Consider the following 18750-nt stretch of genomic DNA (forward strand, 5'->3'; position numbering starts at 1 on the left):
CAGATTTTTTTTTGGTTGTTCAAGCTCAACCTATGAAATTTTGCAGATACATATTCATTAAGTGTTGGGGTACTACTAATTTAGTGCTCTACTTTAAATAACTAGCTGTATTGTATAAAGGTCAAAGACAATCTGACCTAGCTCTCAAGCTGCATAAATGTCACCTTCTCAGGAGGAAAACATTTTAAATGCTATGACTCTTTCCACAAAAGCTACTTTACAGAAGCTGTGTGACAAAATCAATTTTCCACATTCAAGAAATGCAAAATATGCTCTCTTTTGCATCAGGCTCTCAAACAGCTGGAATATGTGTGAGCTGGCACTAGCCTGTGAGGAAGCACATACACACACAGAGCATATAGATATAGCACACAGGCATACACAGGATAATTCATAACATTTTCAGGGGAAAAAAATGAATTTACTTGTCCATGTAATGATTAACATGGAGCATTTAGCAGAAGAAACCAAACTTTCAGCTTATTTTTGATGCAGATCCATGAGACAACTGAAGCAATCTAATAGCACAGCACTATCAAAAGAGAAAATCCTCCCCTCCTCTTTCTTTGTACTTGCCCTGGGATTCCTCTGACCCAATGAGAGGCAATTCAGCCCACTAAGCCAGCATGGAATTATTCACTTATTTTGCTGGTTCAAATAGATCCAATCCATCCACTTACTTCCTACCTTACACAGCCCCTACTTTCAAATGTTTTTCTAAATAACACAACATTCTTTATTTTAATTTATATTACCGCATGGAGATCAAGAAACCCTAGTAGCCAAAATGTGTTGGTCAACTAAGACACAATATATTCACTAAACAGACACAAAACCCAGAACCTACTGTATCATTGCTCTTAATTGCTCTTTCAATCCATCGGTGGCTGGTAAATCTCCATTTTTATACATCATTCATTCTCAGCCCATTCTGGTAGTCAAATTCTTTCATCAATATGGTGATTGAACCTGGGCTCCTGATTATAGTAGTTTAGTTACTGCTGCTCAGAAAAACTGCAAACAATGGCAGGAGTTCTGCAGCCATTCACAAATTGAAACATTAATTTTGGCTTTTGTTCATGTCACAGCAAAGTACATTTTATTAAAAAAAGCCAGGAGCAAACTATTTTTGTCCTCTATGTTGTTGTCATTAGATGCCAGTATTACAGCAACAGAAAAAGTAAAAAGATGATGAGTACTGTTTTCCACCATCCATTTTGTATTTCTTAACAGAATATTCTCATTTTACCATTAGCAATTTTTCTGTGCTTTTCACTTATGCAGAATGACCCCCTCTCCAAACAATAATCTGGCTGAGAATGCATTTAACCTGCTTTAGTATGTAAAATGCTCATACTAACACTGGTACAGAATCACATGATAAGACCCAATCCCAGAATGAATATGAGAAGAAATGCATCCTTCTGTTTTAAATTCCTCTCGCTCACAAAACGTCAGTTCAGAGTTTTACTTGCTATGTAACACCAAAGGCAAAACAAAAAAGTCTCACTTGTGAAATGTGGTTGATTGAAGATTCCATGCGCCGAAGCTGGGACGCCTGGATATCCAGCATTTGGAGAACATTGTTGGCCAAAGTGTTGATCAGATAGGCTACGCTTGCTAACGACTGTGTTGTGTAGGCTTTGGTTTCTTCAAGGGCTCGCTGCTTATCTGCTGACTGAAAAACAGAAAGAAAAGGTTTATTTAGTAGAAAGTCTTTCACACAAAGATTCTTGGAATTAACTCTTTTTGCCTGTCTTTACAGAAAGCGAATTATACAAGTCAAACTAATCCTAAATAAAAGTTACTATTTTTCCACAGAACATACTACCTTTGTATTTTAAGAGTTTCTACACTTTCTAGGAAGAATTAAGCTCCTTTTCTTCTTGAAATATACTTGGATTTTTCTTGAAAAAAATCCAACTTCTTATTTAGTATTTTAGCAATTTACTTGAAAAGCACTCTGAGACAGCTATCCTAGATTTTATACAGTTTAGAACTGTTTCATTTTTCTAAACTTGGTGTGTATATATATATATATATAATTTATAACTCCTAACAGCCTACAAGGAGCTGCCAACTACCATATTCCTCATCTCTCCTAATCATTTAGACCTGATTGTTGTTACAAATAGTCATTCACAGTGAATGAACTAAAATTATTCCTGTAAGATGGTAGCTGAACACAATGTGAGAGGAATCATTTTTACAAAGAGTAAGTCCCTGTTTTCTTCTTAAAGATGTTTTGTACTTTTTCACATTGTGAATACTTTCTTCTATGAAAAATTAATATGATCCAAGTATTTAGGCTATCAATAGACAAGATATCCATTAGAAATTTAAAAACATACATACATTTCAAACAGCATTAAAAACAATACGCTAAGAATCTAATTGTTAAGGTTCTGTGTTTCTCCTTGAGAAATAGTTAATATCACTAAGACGCAATCCAGTACAAAGAATACAGATTAAAGCACTGGTAAAACACAACTAAGATGCTAAGAAACTTTCCAGATTCCAATGCTTCAGTATACAATCAACTTCACTTCTAGGTGATCTTTAGCCATCTCACAGGCTGATGGTGCCTGTTTCTAAAGCAACGGTTGATAAATGTTCTCTACTCCCACTTGTCATTATTATACTGTATTTCATTACTTCCTTGGTTTTTTATATTATACATATAGGTTGGGTATTAAGATTCAAGAAATGTGCTGCTATTAAAGAGGGAAAATGAAGTAATTTCACATCTTTCAGCACAAGCTGAATCTAGCATCCATTGTATTTATTATATGTACTTTGAGAAGCACAGAAAGTAAGCATACCTGTATTTCAGAAAAACAACTCCTACAGCTCACTATATTCCCCAAGAGTTTGTAGTAAGATTCTTAAAAGGAGATTGCTAGCTTTCATGCGGAAAAAAAAAATCCCACACATGTAAACATAGGCACAAGACTTCAATTAAATGCTCAGATGAAAGACACTCAATACTTTTTCTTTCCTGGCAACTTCCTTTGTCCATAAACAACATGGGTAACTTAGCTGGCCAGTTAGCAGGCTGCACTGGTACCAGTTCATCATCTGCTAGGAAGGAGGAGAGCAGCAGCTGTTGTTCATCCAAGAGCTGCCTCCATGGGGCAGGAAGGAGGAATGCTGCAGGTGTGAGCATTCTGTGTTTCTCTCCCATGCAGAAGACAAAACAAGACCAACAGAAGAAGGAACTGAAAATTTTAGGAGCTTCTCGGGGCACAGTATGAGGATATTCTCCAACAGAACACAATTATAAATGCTGCCTTATATTCAACAATAAAGAAGTTAGAGAAATGCTATCCCCAGATCTCATGTAAGAGCTCATGACTTTTAACCAGCTGAGTAGTATGTCTTGTACATAAAAGTGCTTCAAACTCAGCTTAAGGACTCACAAATGAAAATACATCAAGCTCTTCACCTCTGTTCTCCCATTGCTGACTTGTAAATACACTCTGTCTTCTCCTCTCCCTGCTCATATCCCCAGCTCAGCCTGCACACTCTCCTGCAGCAGCCACACTCCACAACCATTCAAACAATTTCTCAGTGGCAATAATAAAAACGACCAGAAGCTCGCCTGTTTGGCTCTCTGCAGCTGCTGCCAATCTATTTATAGAAGCAGAAAATGCTGATTTCCATTAGTATACTGTGTATCTAGAGGAGCTAAGTGTAATCCAGCAAACACAGTATTTTTTCATTAATAGGCTACATGTTTGAGAACAAAAGGAAAACTACCTGTAATTTAAAATATTATGAGCCTCTGCTATGGTTTTTCTGCTTAAAGAAGCACAAATATGAATCCATGTTCAGAGCTAGTCCTTCCAGGGATGTAACCTACTAGTTGCATTTAATTCACCTCCAGTTCCAACCAACAAGGAACTGACTTCTCAAATGCAAAATGCATTAAAGATCTCATAAAACAATACTATAAACTACTTTGGAACTATTATTAGCACAAAACCCCATTTGACTGATATGTCTAATTCATGTATTTAGCTGATCACAACTGTGATTTGCTCTACAGGCCTTTTTGCAGAACCTGAAATTCTCTGAGGCAAACTCCACTCACGTTTGGCACAGCAAAACTGAAGTTTGAGCTTTCTTCCTGTGAAGAATCTGTTCAAATTAAAATGACGATTTGAACCTACTACTGTCAATCCATTTTAAAAGAACAAAAAATAATTAGTGACAGCATTTTAAAACAATCATGTTTACCCTAAAAACTTTAAAGAGATGAAAGCTTCAATGACTCACAGCAATCTAAATCTGTAAAACCTCTAGAATACTTACAGAAGAATCTTAAGTTCCCCTGTGGAAATGTAACAATAAATGTCAGTAAAAATTTAACTTGAAATGCTAAGTTTGTTTAGCATAAAATCCATCTTTTAATTTGATAAGTAGATTTCCAGAGATAATATCTTATCATATGCTCCTATGTAACAACTTCCATATTTACACTCCACGTGGACACCAAATTACATTGCTTGCAAATGCTGCCGTGTTCACTGAGTATATAACTATGTAAATAAAGGGATTTCTGCTAATAAGATAATGGTTTCAAGTTATCAGTAAGCAAAATTCAAACATAACCCTCGGCAGTCTTAGTTCTGATACTCCTGATCTTCCTAACACCAAAACACCAGTCAGCATGCTTCACAACAGACTGTAAGGCAGAAAAAAAGTTTTCTCAACATCCATAGCTACCAAAATTCTCTAGGAAAAGAAAATATCAAACTGATAAGACTCTCCACAGTAATTTCAGTAACCTATGGAATACTGTTTCTGTGAGTAATATCAAAAACAAGAGAAACATGTTCTATGTTCATTATAACAAAAAGACTTGTTCCTGTGGATACTTAAGCATATTAACCAGAGTCCTCAAAGCCCTTCAGTTCTCAGAAACATTGTGCTCAGCATTATCAAGCACTGGTAGCAGTGTTTTCAGTGCCCTGACCTAAATTAGATGCCATGAAGCAGACCTTTGAATATCTCTCCATTTCAGTTTTAAAGTATCTTTAGCATTCACAGACATAAAATTATGTATGTCTGAAAAAATACAGGCTCATAACACCTATCCACATACAACTCTTAGGGAAAGCAATGCTTTCAACCATTAGATCAGTTTGAACTGTATTTTTTTAATGGATAATAAATTCAAGAAATCAAAGTTATTGTTTGACAAACCAGTCTTCTGAAACACTGCCAGCATAGGGATCCTCTCATTCCTAGACCTAACATACCCATTCCATTGTCTATGCAGGGCCACATGGCAGACTAATTACCTGACCTAGTTAAAACTAACTTTAGAAACAAATGGTTGTTTTAAACTCCAGTCACTTCCATTATCTTCCCTGACATGCAAAATTGCAACACTACCCCTAGTAAAACTATGTAGATGCCACAAAGAAAAAGCAAAGCAACTCAGTGAATTATGGTCTGAGCAACTGTCATGGTATTATGGAACTCAGGACCTACTTCCAACAGCAGTACCTGTCACAGGAGATGTCCCCAACACCAAGTGCACACTCCATCTGCTGTAGTGAATTAGACCAGGAGGCACATCCCAAATGAAAATAATCTGATCCATAAACCAAATTATAAGTTTTGCCTCATCCAAACCACTGCATAGCCAAAGAAACACAAGGAAGGATACAATCAAGAATAAAGAGTGAAGAACTATCCAGAGTTGTTGAGCTTGCTAGAAAAAGTGCTGGAATATCATTGCAGTTTTTCCCAGTCCTCCACTACCTATAGTTTTTCTTTACCTGAACTGGGCAGTGTCTCATGTTACCCTTAATATTTTTCCATTAACTGTGTTAAGAATGCTGCTGTGTCTCCACCTCAAACTTGTAGCTTTGACTCCTCACACAATGTTAAAATACTTGAGTATCACAGTTGGATCATCTTCACAGCCTTAAATAGAAATGTTTAGATCATGTCTTCTGTGCCTATGTTATGGAATTTCCAGGCAACAGCTTAGCATTTATTCTGTTTATCATTTTTCTCCACACAATGCACACATCAGGTGTTCATGTGAGCCACAAGGCAGCATCCTTTTCTCCTGCTCTCAGCAGTAAGAGCACCATCTTGACTCACCACAGAGATCTCCTGCCAGCCACACATGGACTGGGGACAGTGTCAGCTAGAACTAGGAGATGCTCCCCCCACTGCAGCAGGAAGTGGTTCCCCATGCACTCGGACACAGCAGCAGCCATGGCTCTGCCCAGCTCTCCCCTGGAGAGTGTTTTCCATTTGTGGGAAGCACCCAGTACTGAAACAGTTTTTTGTCTCCACCAGAAAACAAAACAAGCTATCAGCTACATGGAAATGCTTCCCAGGATGAATCCAGTCTGAGAACTACAGCACAGACTACAGTGACTACACAAACTGGGGCTTTTAGATAGCAGGAGATCAAAGTCACTCAAGTCAGCTACAAATGCACAGACTTCACAGGCAGACAGAAAAGCAATGTCTTACATACACAAGGCAACAGTGTGTGCTTGCTTTCAGACGCTGGAGAATTATTAACAGTTTTCACTTCCACATGCCAGTCCAACAATGGACACTAAATCTAACAGCACAGGAATGATCGTAAATGTTCACCTGAAAATATTGCTTCTTTTGTATTAGATTGTATAAACCAAATTGCTAGCATTAGAAATTATGTGGAATTCAACCTGCAGTAAATGTAAATATGACTGCTTTTCATGTCAGGATGCAGAGCCCCGCCATCACTTTTTCTTCCCACTCTGAAGTTCCATTTACACTGCACAATTACACTACCAGATTTGAATAAGAAATAGGCTAGACTGCAACTCTATAAAATATCCTTTTACTTTAGGAATTAAATGTCTCAATGTTTATTCTCCTGCCTTAGAAAACACAAACTTTTATAGAATTAAAAAACAGATTACAAAGAAACAAATATTGAATGGGGCAAATGAGAAAATAAAACATGCAGTAAGGTATCCAAAATGACAAAACTATTTGGCTATATGATTGGCAAAAGGAATTCTTACATGCATATAGAGCATAAAATGCAGGGCTAGAAAGAAACCAAGAATTTAAGGCATTCTCCCACCCAAAGAGTGATCAGACAAATCCTAATGATAAGGTCTGTTATGCCCCTGTTAAGAAGAACCTGAATAATTTTGTACAGAAAAGTAGCTACTAATGGAGAGAGATATTCTACAAAGAAGAAAATGCTGGGAGGCAACACGAACCCTACAGAAAGATTTACAAAACATCAATCCAACTAGATAAAACTGGATAAAAGAAAAAATGTTACCAAATGCTCAAAATGCTACTAAATTAGAAGGAAAGATTTCAAAGATAGCAACACATTAAAAAAGAAAAATACATTTCCTATGAATTGGAAAGAGCTCAAAAAGACAGGTCTGAAAGTGGTGTATGAAAGGAAACATTAAAAGCTACTGGTATTTTAGTTGGTTATTGTAGCTAGGTTTCTTTTCTGCTACAGTTTAAAAAAAAATGTTATTTATCCAGTAGTCATCATCAACTTGGAAATTCAGTTCTGCAGTCAGGCTATCAAGACTAACACAAATTCTACTGGATGAGCCAAAAAGTCTGGACCTATGAGTTGAGAAAGAAACTGTGTTTCTTATTACAGAATAGTGACATAAGCTGCTGCTTTTAATATCAATATAACTGCAACAAAAAATTCTTCCAAGATTAATACTTAATGTTGAATTGAAAGGGGGCAAAAAAATAGAGCTTTTCATTCCTGAGGCTACTGTCATTCATATCTTTTAGCAAACAGAGTTCTGAATGGAAAATAATCACAATTCATACTCAAATCAACTCTTCAAGGGATTTGTGCAAGGGATTTATGCAGTAATGTTTAGGCATGTAAAAGTGGAAGCTGAGGATGAAGAGTGTGACACCGGACTAACTACACAAAAAAGTATATCCAGAATATACTAATCAATTCCCCAACATATAGAGCATCTCTTGCTGTTGTTCAGAACAGTACTGTTTAATGAAACAAACTCATATATGTGATGAAAAAGTAACAGTAACATTTAAAAAATAAGACAGGAAATTAGTTTCATTTAGTCGATGTAACAGTTGTTTCTTTTGATTATTGTTAACACAAACCCAAGCTGGCATTTGTCTTACGACCAACTAGCAAAACCCCTCAGGTTTCTGCTGAGGTTGCATCAGCTTCAAGAAGCCTCAACAACAAAAGCTGCATGCTAGAGTTCAACAAGCTTCCATTATTCAGTACAAAATGTGCCCAACTGTGATACTGATAAAGCACACTTCAGTTTTCCTGTGAAAAATAGATTGAGCTCTTATATCATCCTTTTAATTTTAATTGTTGCTGAATTCCTTGAAGTTACTGAAAGCCTCATACATAATTAAGTATTTTACACACTTTTATTCAACTGCACAGATGGCATTTGCTCAGCCCATCCAAGTGCTTTCTGAGGTCCTTCCGTGAACTACAAAAAATGATTGAGAAGAAAACTGAGCATCATTAATCCAATAATTAAGTCAAAATCATGCCAAAAACTTACATAACTGTCAGTGAAAAATACAGTAGTTTTCTGTTTTAACAAACTGGCTCATTAAATACTTGCTAAAGAATATCCCTCACTCCTCTTTCACTACCGGAACTGCTCATTCCCAGGACAGAAAACATGTACCCACCAATTCCTCTGGAGCTGGTCTCTAACACACAGGAGAAACAGGCACAAAGAAGTAGAGGCAATCACTGACATGTTAGGACAGAAGGAAATGAGCTCTCCTAGAATTTCAGAAAAAACTAAGGGCCATAGAGCTCTAAGGCACTTATTTCTGTGGCACCAGAAAACCCCCAAATTTCCCTTTTGGATGCAAAACAATCCATGTGTTCTATTAGTACAAAGGACAGGGGGACTCAGTCTACCTGTTCTTTAATATAACCAAAATTGCACAGTACCTGGAGTTAGGAGCAGAATTTTTTTGTTCCTGTCAATTGTTATAGCATCACGTCTATACTATTCCTCTCCATGTGCAAAGATCTGTCTCTATGTAATTGCTTATTCATGATTATATAATGAATCTATATATAATTATTTCTGTTATTATTTTAGAAAGACAAAAGGCTGGCTTCATCGCTTGATTACCCTACTCAAATGTATACACCTTTGTTTTAAAACTAAGAGGAGCTCATAGTCATTGCCCATTTACATGTACTCTGCACTCTAAACATTATGAATTAATCAAATGTTAGACAACATAAGCAAGTAACATTTTGGACACAAATGGGAAACAATTCTCCACACATACCCTGCCTCAAACCCACTCGTAAGTTCTCTGACAGCTTTCTATTATTCTGCATTCAAAAGAAAACGTGAGCAGCAAAACACAGAGACCATGAACAGGGGAAGCAACAAGATTACTTGTTAGCAAATTAGTAGCAATGGTAGCTCTAGAGTTTGGAGATAGAATATTTTTACTTCACAATAATTTTAGCATGACCTTATCTGAACATTAACTGTAATTAAAGTAATCTGTTTGAAAACTCTTTGTCACATCTATGAAGAAAGGAGCAGAGCATGTCAAGTCTCCTAGTGACACAACTCCTTTTTTATTAATGAATTGCTCTCAGAAGTGACAAGACACAGCCTAAGAACCAGCACTAAATGGAACTTCAGTTGTGGGTGGACCATCCAGGCAAAGACAGAGGATAGTCAGGCACCTAAACCATCCCACTGTATCAGTATCTATCAAGCTGAAAGGTAAGTACCTTTCTCCACAACTGCATCCAAAGGCTCTACTCAACATCTACATAAAAGCAATTAACTTGCTGTTCACACAAAGTGTATTTAAAATTTAAATACCTTTAAATGTGAACATACTGAAGTAAACTCTTCTCTTTACAACTGATAATGGAATTAGGACTATTCTCACAGCACTGTGAATTCTGTATGTCCTACGCTGAGTAAAACACATCATCTTTTGATCAGAGATCACACAGTAATCAACAAAGCTGTGTAAGGAACACTGGCATTTAGGCCAAACACAATCTTTACAGAATGCACTGGATTTAGAATTAAGAATGCATCAAAATTATCACTAGATTTTATAATTCAAACATTCAAAGAGCAAGTAATAAAAGTGGTATTTTAAAAAGTAATTTCCAAACACAAGGTTAACTACATTCATCTTATTACACTACTATTAATATCATATAAATAGTTATTCCCATTTTAAACAAATTATTTATAATTACAATTTATCTTTATTTATTTGCATACTAATAACAAGCATGCTAGCTAAAGCATGCTTTAGCTAAGAGTATAAAGAGTATAAAGAATATACTCTTAGCATTCATACTCCAGTAAAGCCTTTTACATCAAGTTATGCTGTTTTCCAAACTATTTAAAAACTATAATGATTCACTAAACATCACTAGAACTTCTTGATTACAAGTGTGACTGCCTAACTTTTAAGCTATCTTAAACTCAGTATCAATAATCTGCTGCAGTCTCTACGAGGTTATTTGCATTAAATTGCAGTCTTTTGTTTTCACTGCCGTAAATTTATTTGATGTTTTCAGTTCTGTGCTGAGCCTCAAAATGTAGGTTTGATTAACAGCTAGGAAAGCTATCTTCAAAGAAATACACACAGAACCTAACCTCCTAAAACAAAAAGCTGCTTTTTAAAATACATACTGCATTCAAGGCTGCCAGTGGGGGTAAGACTAGCTCACTGGTTTGAGATCTATGACAGCACTATCAGTCTACTCTACCCAAGAGAAAAACACAGCAAATGGGAACTGTGGACAAGCACAGCTTCCCTGATACCTAATCACCTGCACCCCTGTTTCCATGCTGCCTGCATCACTGCAACAAATCTGTCATCTGTTTCCCTTAACCATCACCAGAATCAAACTCTGTATTTATTGTCATACATTTACAAGCACAGCAGACCAGTTTTCACATACAAATGTCCTGCTCTCACGAGACCTTGCAAGTTCCTGTTCCTTGAGAATAGAGCCAAAGTCCTGTTTATGCAAAAATAAAAGGGCATGATGTATTCACACAAACCTACTAGACAAAGTTATAAAAAACTATTTCAACTCAGCAGTAACACAGTTTAAAATGATGCATCACAAATTGTATCACAAGAACAGCATGCTAGCATCCAAATGCATTTACATTTAGAATATAGTTAATACACAGTTATGTTACTAGCTACTCATCACTGCTGCACAGCATTACACTTTGCTCTTGCTCGAGAGCAGCAGTGAGGGAACCTCCTCCCCTGCTCATTCCGTGAAACCAGGGGAGGTTTCACCCTTCTCTGGTGCCTCTTCTGCAGTAACATAGCTGAGAGAAGTGGGCTGTTTTCTAGTTCCTAAACGACATAATTATTGTTCGAGTTCCAGAGACAAGGCCAATTTTGGCTTTAATAGGATCACAGTATCAACACATTTGTGGCCATACGAGGCTAGGCCAATACAAATGCATTTAATTAAGAACTTCAGAAACAGCAAAGACCCACAGGCTTAACTCTATTATCTCATATATTTGCTGTTCTACAACTCTTCATTCACCAAGGACACTTCAGTATGCAGAGGTTTGAACTGAGTTTACAAGTCAAAATCATTTAAAAACTCAAATTTAATTTTACAGTTAGTTAATAAAAATAAAGCAAGTGGTAGCTTTTGCAAAAATTACTTTATATGCAAAGTGGCTTTCACAAGTAAAAACTAGAATCATATAGTAATTACATTCTGCTGTACAAAAAATGCTTTTGCATAAATTATTTTCTCCACTATCAATATCAGATGAACAGACTTATCTCTGTCTCTTGAAATCTGACAAAATCTACCATTTCTAAGCAAGGATATCTACTTCAGCTTTACAAATTATCTAGTCACAGGAGTTTATGTAACAACTGAGTTATTTCCCAATTTTTCCAGTTTCTTCCTTCCACTATAAATTCTCAATTCAATTCATTACACAGCAGTAATTGAGGTCAACTAATGGCTTTGATTTATAATCACAAGCAGAGTGATCTGTGGCAGCAGAAGTAGATTCTGCTTCTAAGTGTCCACTGCCAGACATCACAAACTCATAGCAAGGAAAGCTAAGTAGGACACACAGCTATATCCTCCACCATCACAGCTTACAACCAGCGTACCCCTCTAAGCAGTCAGATGCAGGACACCTGTAATTGCCAGGGTGTAACTGCAGCATAGCCGGGGAAGATACACACCCTATTCGGCCAATAGCTCCCGAGAGAGGCTGGCAGGTGTGGAAATAACACCCACATCAGTTACCACAGCAACACGGAGCTCCGCGGCACCGGCCCACTTCCTTAGGCACTCAAAAGGACTGAGCAGCTCAAGAACGCAAGCTGCAGGAAAGCCCTGCCTGCCTATCTACGGCAAATGCGGTCCTGTTATCCTCAGAATTCTTCCCACATCACCACCCTAACTAATACAAGTCTTTCAATTGCTATTCACTTTCTCTACTTCCTGACATGAGCAAGCCCCAAAATTTTATCACACTAGAAGTTATACTTTAATTTAACTACCTTTGGTAACTATGGCTAAAAAAAGCTTGAAGAGAAGTAAAGAGGCATAGCTATCAGTAACAGGAGTGCCTTCCAAAGACAGCAGATAGAGGGTTTAAACTAACGGGGGGCAGGAATTTGCATCGTCACTCTTCTAGGAAATAAAGACACTTGGATTACACAGATTCCTTCACAGATCAGTTAACCTTAAATTTGAAATTATTCTTACTTGGCACTTTTTAAAGCTGCTACCAATTGAGACATAATAATGAAAGAAATGAACTGTCTTCAGATCCATGCCCACAATCTGACAGAAGAGAAAAAAAAATAAAATATTTTATAAGAAAAAGTACAGATCAAAATAAACTTTCACACAATGGCTGCAATAGACAATATTCCTCTAGGAGGGAAAAGAACCACTGGCAACATACCCCAAAACCCAAAGATTTATGCTAAATTAGCAGAACCTGGGTGAGCTGCAGTGGCAGCTGATCACTCTACAGCACAGAACGAAAGAATAAGAAGAGGTTTCCCTCATTCTTCTGTGAAAGGTTGCCCAATCTGTCCCTCTTTCTTTTCTGCATTAAAACAAACAGGACAGCGGTCCTTGCCTACTGCAGAACCACTAAAAGGCCCAAGTCTCTTACCCCTGCAATGTCACACACGTGCCAGAGTCCCACCACCTCAAATGTGCATTTGCAACCCCCTACATGAGCAGACACAGACATACTCTTGTCTGACTGACAAATCACAACAGCCCACACAGCTCACACTTTTTCCTTGCTGTCACCGTAAACGCTTGCCAGAAAGAGAGCAGAAGCAAGCAACAACAGGCTGATTTGTTCTGGATATCCATGTTCATCTTGCTGAAAGCTGACCTCTGTAGTACAACCCACCTGCTGAAGGTGGTGATAACACTCAGTGATACCCAGTCATAACTGAACCCACAATGGAGATTAACTAAACAAACCACCATGATAAAGTGAAAGGAAGTTAGTGAAAGTTCACTCTGAAATCTGAAAATCAAAATCAGTGCCTTCTTATTAAGTAGATTTGTTCCCTACGCGTCCTGAGAGACACATCTGCTCATTTTTCTGGCAAAGAATGTTTTTACAACCTTTTGCTCTTGTTACCATAGCATTGGACAAAATACAATATTGGCAGAGTGAGAATGGGATTCTGGCCTCTTATGCAGACAGTTAGCCAAGCCCAGATCTTCTGCACTTACTAGAGAACATTTCAGAAATATAAAAGTCACCACCTCAACTGAAGAGTCCCAGTCTAATTCCCAAGGGTAAATTGCTAGAAATAAAGATTTTCCAGAACCCTTTTTCTTCATGCTTGTAAGAGAGTTGTCAACAAATAAAAAATTGTAAGGTTACAGGAGGTTTTTCATTTCAACTAGATTCAAACTTTGCTATGCTGTTGCAATTTAAGAATCTCAGAAAATAAGCAGAAAAATACCCCTTTCTGCAAGCACTTATTAAGTAAGTAGCAATTATTCTTTTTCCCAGTTTAACAAGCAGTTTTGGTCCATTTTGGTCCATTCAAAATTATAAGTAAACCTTCTGTCAATTGCTGTGTAGCTCAAGAACAGCAAGCCGAGTTGCTATATTCAACCTGCAGTATGTAACTTAACAGCACAGCTTCAAATGTTCTGTAATTATTTCCAACAAGATCTCTATTTTACACACACATTTTCTATGCATGACCTACATTCACATTAAGGGCAATACTCACCCAAAGACAGACTGTTCCATGCAAGTGGTTACTTAGTTTCTAAAAACAATATACAGCCATTTTAATTGCATAAAAAGATGTGCATTTGAGTTTTAATATTAACTACACTGCAACTGTAACACAGTAACCTCCATCCAATTTATATACTACTTCTTTCTGCAAATTACTCAGTTAATTTTTTAAGAATTAATAAGTATTACACTGAGTTATCAAAAGCAATATGCTTGATAACCAAATCCAACCTTGGCAAAGTTTTTCTCCACATACAATAGTTCTAAGATTCCCCAGACTTGAAACAAAGCAATGCAGGTCACGGAGCCATTTCAGAATGTCTGTCTAACAATATGGAGAGTTTTCTGTCTGGTACAGAAAAACCAGGACTTGAAACACAAATTACCAGGAATAAGGGTCTTCTTGCTTAACAATAAAGGCCCATTATTCAGAACATCAGTCAGGATGAGCTTGAAGAGACCATACTTTTGTGAAAATCCCTTCAGAACAATATTGGAATTTCATACAGTAAATGTTTAAATCTGCTGTCTTCAAACAAAGCACTAGCATTAGCTAATAGCCCGTGGACCCCCTTGCAGAAGCTAGGGGAGACAAACAAATGAGACTGTTTTTATGCCTCCACACAAAGAAAGTAGACTATGAACCAAATACATTCTTTGAATCAAAAGCACTGAATAAACTTAAATTAATACAACAAAACCCCATGAGAATGTCTGCAATACCAAACAGGAGCTTCTAAAATGTTTGAGTTCCTTTGTTCTAATATTTCAATGTCAGCTGAAGAGAACACCTACCTATAACTCGTGTGAAAAACCACACAAAATTACACATGAGGACATTTTGAAAAACAGAACTTCAGCAATATCCCAGTCAACATCCAGGAGAATATCTCCATGCAGGACGTTGCAGAGGCAGCAGCTAAGGACACAGTTCTATCAGAACACCTTCAAAAAAAATCAGTCAAGTTATTTGGGATCCAACAGAAGACAGCTCTGTAAACCTGGAAGCAATTCTAAAATGAAAAATAAGCAGCACATACAATGGTACAAGAAGTTCTACAAAGTCTGTCCTGAAAAAGGTGGTTACCATAAAAGCTTCAGAAAAGGACAGAGGAATGAATCAGACAAACACTCTCAGAGTAGTACAGAGCATCTGCAATGCTCCAAAATTCACAGCTGCCCACCTCTGCGCACATAATAATGATGTTCCACACCTCAACTTCCACTAAAGCACTTTTTTAACAACAAAACATCTGCAGGCACTATCTTATTTACCAAAACAGGTGAAATAATAATTTTTTCTTTTCTCTGTTTATCTAATGTGAGCCAGATTTTCACCAGGCCCTTTTAGATTTGTTTATATACTGATTTCAGCACTTACTGGTGCTGTTCTGCCCAAGACTTTTATAAACATCCCTTGGACAATCCTGTATCAGACAGGATTAATTTCTTTAAGAGCAATTAAACACCTTTCTTTCCCCATATTTAAAGAATTTTTATTATTTTCAATATTTATAGATTGGTAAGCATTTGTGTTGGACAGAGAAGTCACCATCAGTCACAGACATCTCAACAGAAGATAAAATGTACTGCTAGTTTTCCCCTAAAAAAACCACATCCAGAGTAACCCAGTAAAACTTAAGATCAGGATTTTCATGAAGTAAATTAATACATTCTTTTCCTCACCTAACAAAACTACTAATAATGATTTTTTCAAATGCAACTTTTTAAAAAGTCTGTTTTTTCAAACAATTTTCAAAGAAAAGTAATATACAGACTACGGTTGTCTCAAATAGGGGAAACCCTTCCTGCTATACAATCTAAATTCAGTGACAAATATTTCAGGAAAGAAATCATTTTAATCCCACAGTTAAGAATTATCATGCTGTTCCCCATATAGGCCAAATTTCATCATCTCTAACTAGAGCAGTAGCAGAGAGCTTTCCACGTGCTGGGAACTCTCCCGATGGCCAGTGCTCTCAGCCCCAGAACACATGCTGAGGGCTGCACGTGTTGCATGCAGCGCTGCAGGCAGCCCAGCCCACCTGCACAGCCAGCACAAGCCACAGCACTGCACTGCAACGGAGCAGCTGTCACAGCACTCGGGTAACACAGCATTACCTGGGCAGCTGCACCGAACTGCAGAAATAAAACTTACACCACGCAAGTTGAAAGAGACATTGCAGACTTGTGAAAGAACAAAGACTCCTCTCACAGCAGTTTAATGCTCCAGTAGAGGATATGAAGAATCCCCATGACTGTGTTTACTTTCACCATAATTATGACAAAGACTGAGTCTCAATCTTCACTTATTCACCAAATTTTAATGTTATTCTTCTGACAATTCTGAGCAATTTGTTGTCACAAAAATAGAAACGTCAAAGAAGTGAAATGACAAAAATAAGAACATTTCAACTGCTGAATGCTTTCTCTATGTCATAAAAGATTCTCTTGCCTTGCATTTTCCTTTTTAATGTGAATTCATTTTCAAGTTTTCTTAACAGATTGTTACAACTATATACTCAGCAAGTTCTACTACCATCTGAAAGAAGGATTTTCTCTACACCTTCATGAATTAAAAGTGCTGCATGAATGACCTGTTCATTTGACAAGACATGACTAAATAATATCACCTCTCTATCCATCCAGCTGTGGCAATAAATAAAATTATCCTGAAGAGTTTCACAACATGAATCCTAGCTTTTAACACAAAGAGGCACAGAGAAAGCACAAATTTTCAAGCTGCTTTTCAAACAAGCAATTCTCTCCTCCTTCAAGAAGGACCTACCAACTGCATAACCTCTAATCCTCCACCTTCCTAGACACAAGCAATTGGATTTTTTTGTATCACACATCTTCCAGTCATTTCACTGAACAGTTTGTCCCTAAAACACAGGAAAAAACACTCATATTCCCCCTACAATTAGTCAAAGAAAACCATGCAAACAATTATTGAAGGACTGTGTTCAGAGCCTTAAGGTCATATGGAATCCAGACCAAAATAAACTCCTTCCACTGACTGTACACAAAAGCTGTACTTACCCTGATTTGCGAAGTACAAGATCTAGAGATGACATCACATAAGAGCTGTGTAACTTAAAACCAACAGAATTAGGTATAAGAAGCTGCCTGCTCAAGGTGGGATTTGGCCTGTGCAGAGGCACTTACGATTCACAAAAGCACACACAAAAAATAAAGTTTGAGAAATGAATACAATATTTTCAAAAAAACAAACAAAAGCTCATTAATCCTTGCAATTCAGTCTCTACAGAGATTTAAATTCTTAACATTTCCATTTCCAATATGAAATAAATTTTAAAAACCATTTTCAAAATTTTGGCCATTCAAAGAGGCCCTGGGAGTTTCACTGAGTACAGCAGTTAACATGAGGTAATGCCAGAAATGCCGCTGAAAATTAAAGTCAAATCAGTTCACCACAGGAAGACTACCATTTAACTCCTTTAAAAAAAACAAGAAAAGCATTTTTGCCTCCTTTATGAGAAGGGGAATTGAAGTAATATTCATTTAGTAACTGCAGTAGACCCCCAAACTAAACTTCAGATCTAAAACTGGTACTTTATCTCTAAAACAACTTTCTTCTCAAATGATAAAATACATCACACTGCTTATAGAAAAAGCCAGCTCCACAGAAACTCCTGTTGCTGCTCATATCATTGCACAGCATCAAGAGTAGCATAGAAAATGGAAGAAATTATTTCTTGGTTAAGGGTTTTTTTTGTATAATTAGTTTAAAACAGAGAAATAATTTCTTTTTAATGTTTTTAATTTTGAAGATACTGTGTCACAGAGAAAGTTTAACTTCAGATTATGGATTGAATATTACAAAATTGAGCATGCTGCTTAGAAAAGAAGTTAAATGTAATAGAATTCAATACTCTGAGCCTTTACCAGCGGCAAATAAATCTCAATCTTCTCTGTGTCCTTAACAAAAGCTACAGCTAAAAAGAAAATTTCAGGGCAAGTAAAACACATAGAAAATATTAACCTCTGCTCATCATCAGAAAACAAGGGAAAATCCCCTTCTCTTTGGAGAACTTTTAAGCACAGCCTTTATAGAGACAAGTGGATTATTGCCACAGTATTCCCCACTTGTTCTTTAATGAAAAAATTCTTTTGTATGTGTATACATGGTTAAATAAGTTATAACTCTGCATTAATTATCCAACTGGTGATCGAATGAGACAATTCATAAGAGCCTGTCTTGCTTAATGAGTATATTTTATAAGCCATACTTTAATGAAGGGTCTTAAAATGGTATAAACATCTATAAGAAGCTCATGACAGTAAGAACTTCTGTTTCCAAGGACCTGCATTTGGTGGACAGATGAGTATATAAATGAGAACAACAAAAATTAGAGGCTTACCCCTCCCTCTTGCTCCAGTCCTCAAAACTGCATGTATTTGTAGCACATACTGAATTACT

General features: G+C 36.9%; 1 protein-coding gene across 19 annotated transcripts in view; it reads right to left on the reverse strand.

The window, feature by feature from the left end:
- ABI2 (abl interactor 2) overlaps nucleotides 1–18750 on the reverse strand; it is a 65034-nt gene that overhangs the window by 37532 nt on the left and 8752 nt on the right. For all 19 annotated transcript variants that reach the window (XM_053983132.1, XM_053983129.1, XM_053983146.1 and 16 more), the window contains exon 2: nucleotides 1511–1678. In XM_053983132.1, coding sequence (XP_053839107.1) covers nucleotides 1511–1678 — 168 coding nt within the window. The remainder of the gene's footprint in view (nucleotides 1–1510; nucleotides 1679–18750) is intronic.

Source organism: Vidua macroura, chromosome 7 (genome assembly GCF_024509145.1).
Source record: "Vidua macroura isolate BioBank_ID:100142 chromosome 7, ASM2450914v1, whole genome shotgun sequence".
Classification (NCBI taxonomy): Eukaryota; Metazoa; Chordata; class Aves; order Passeriformes; family Viduidae; genus Vidua; species Vidua macroura.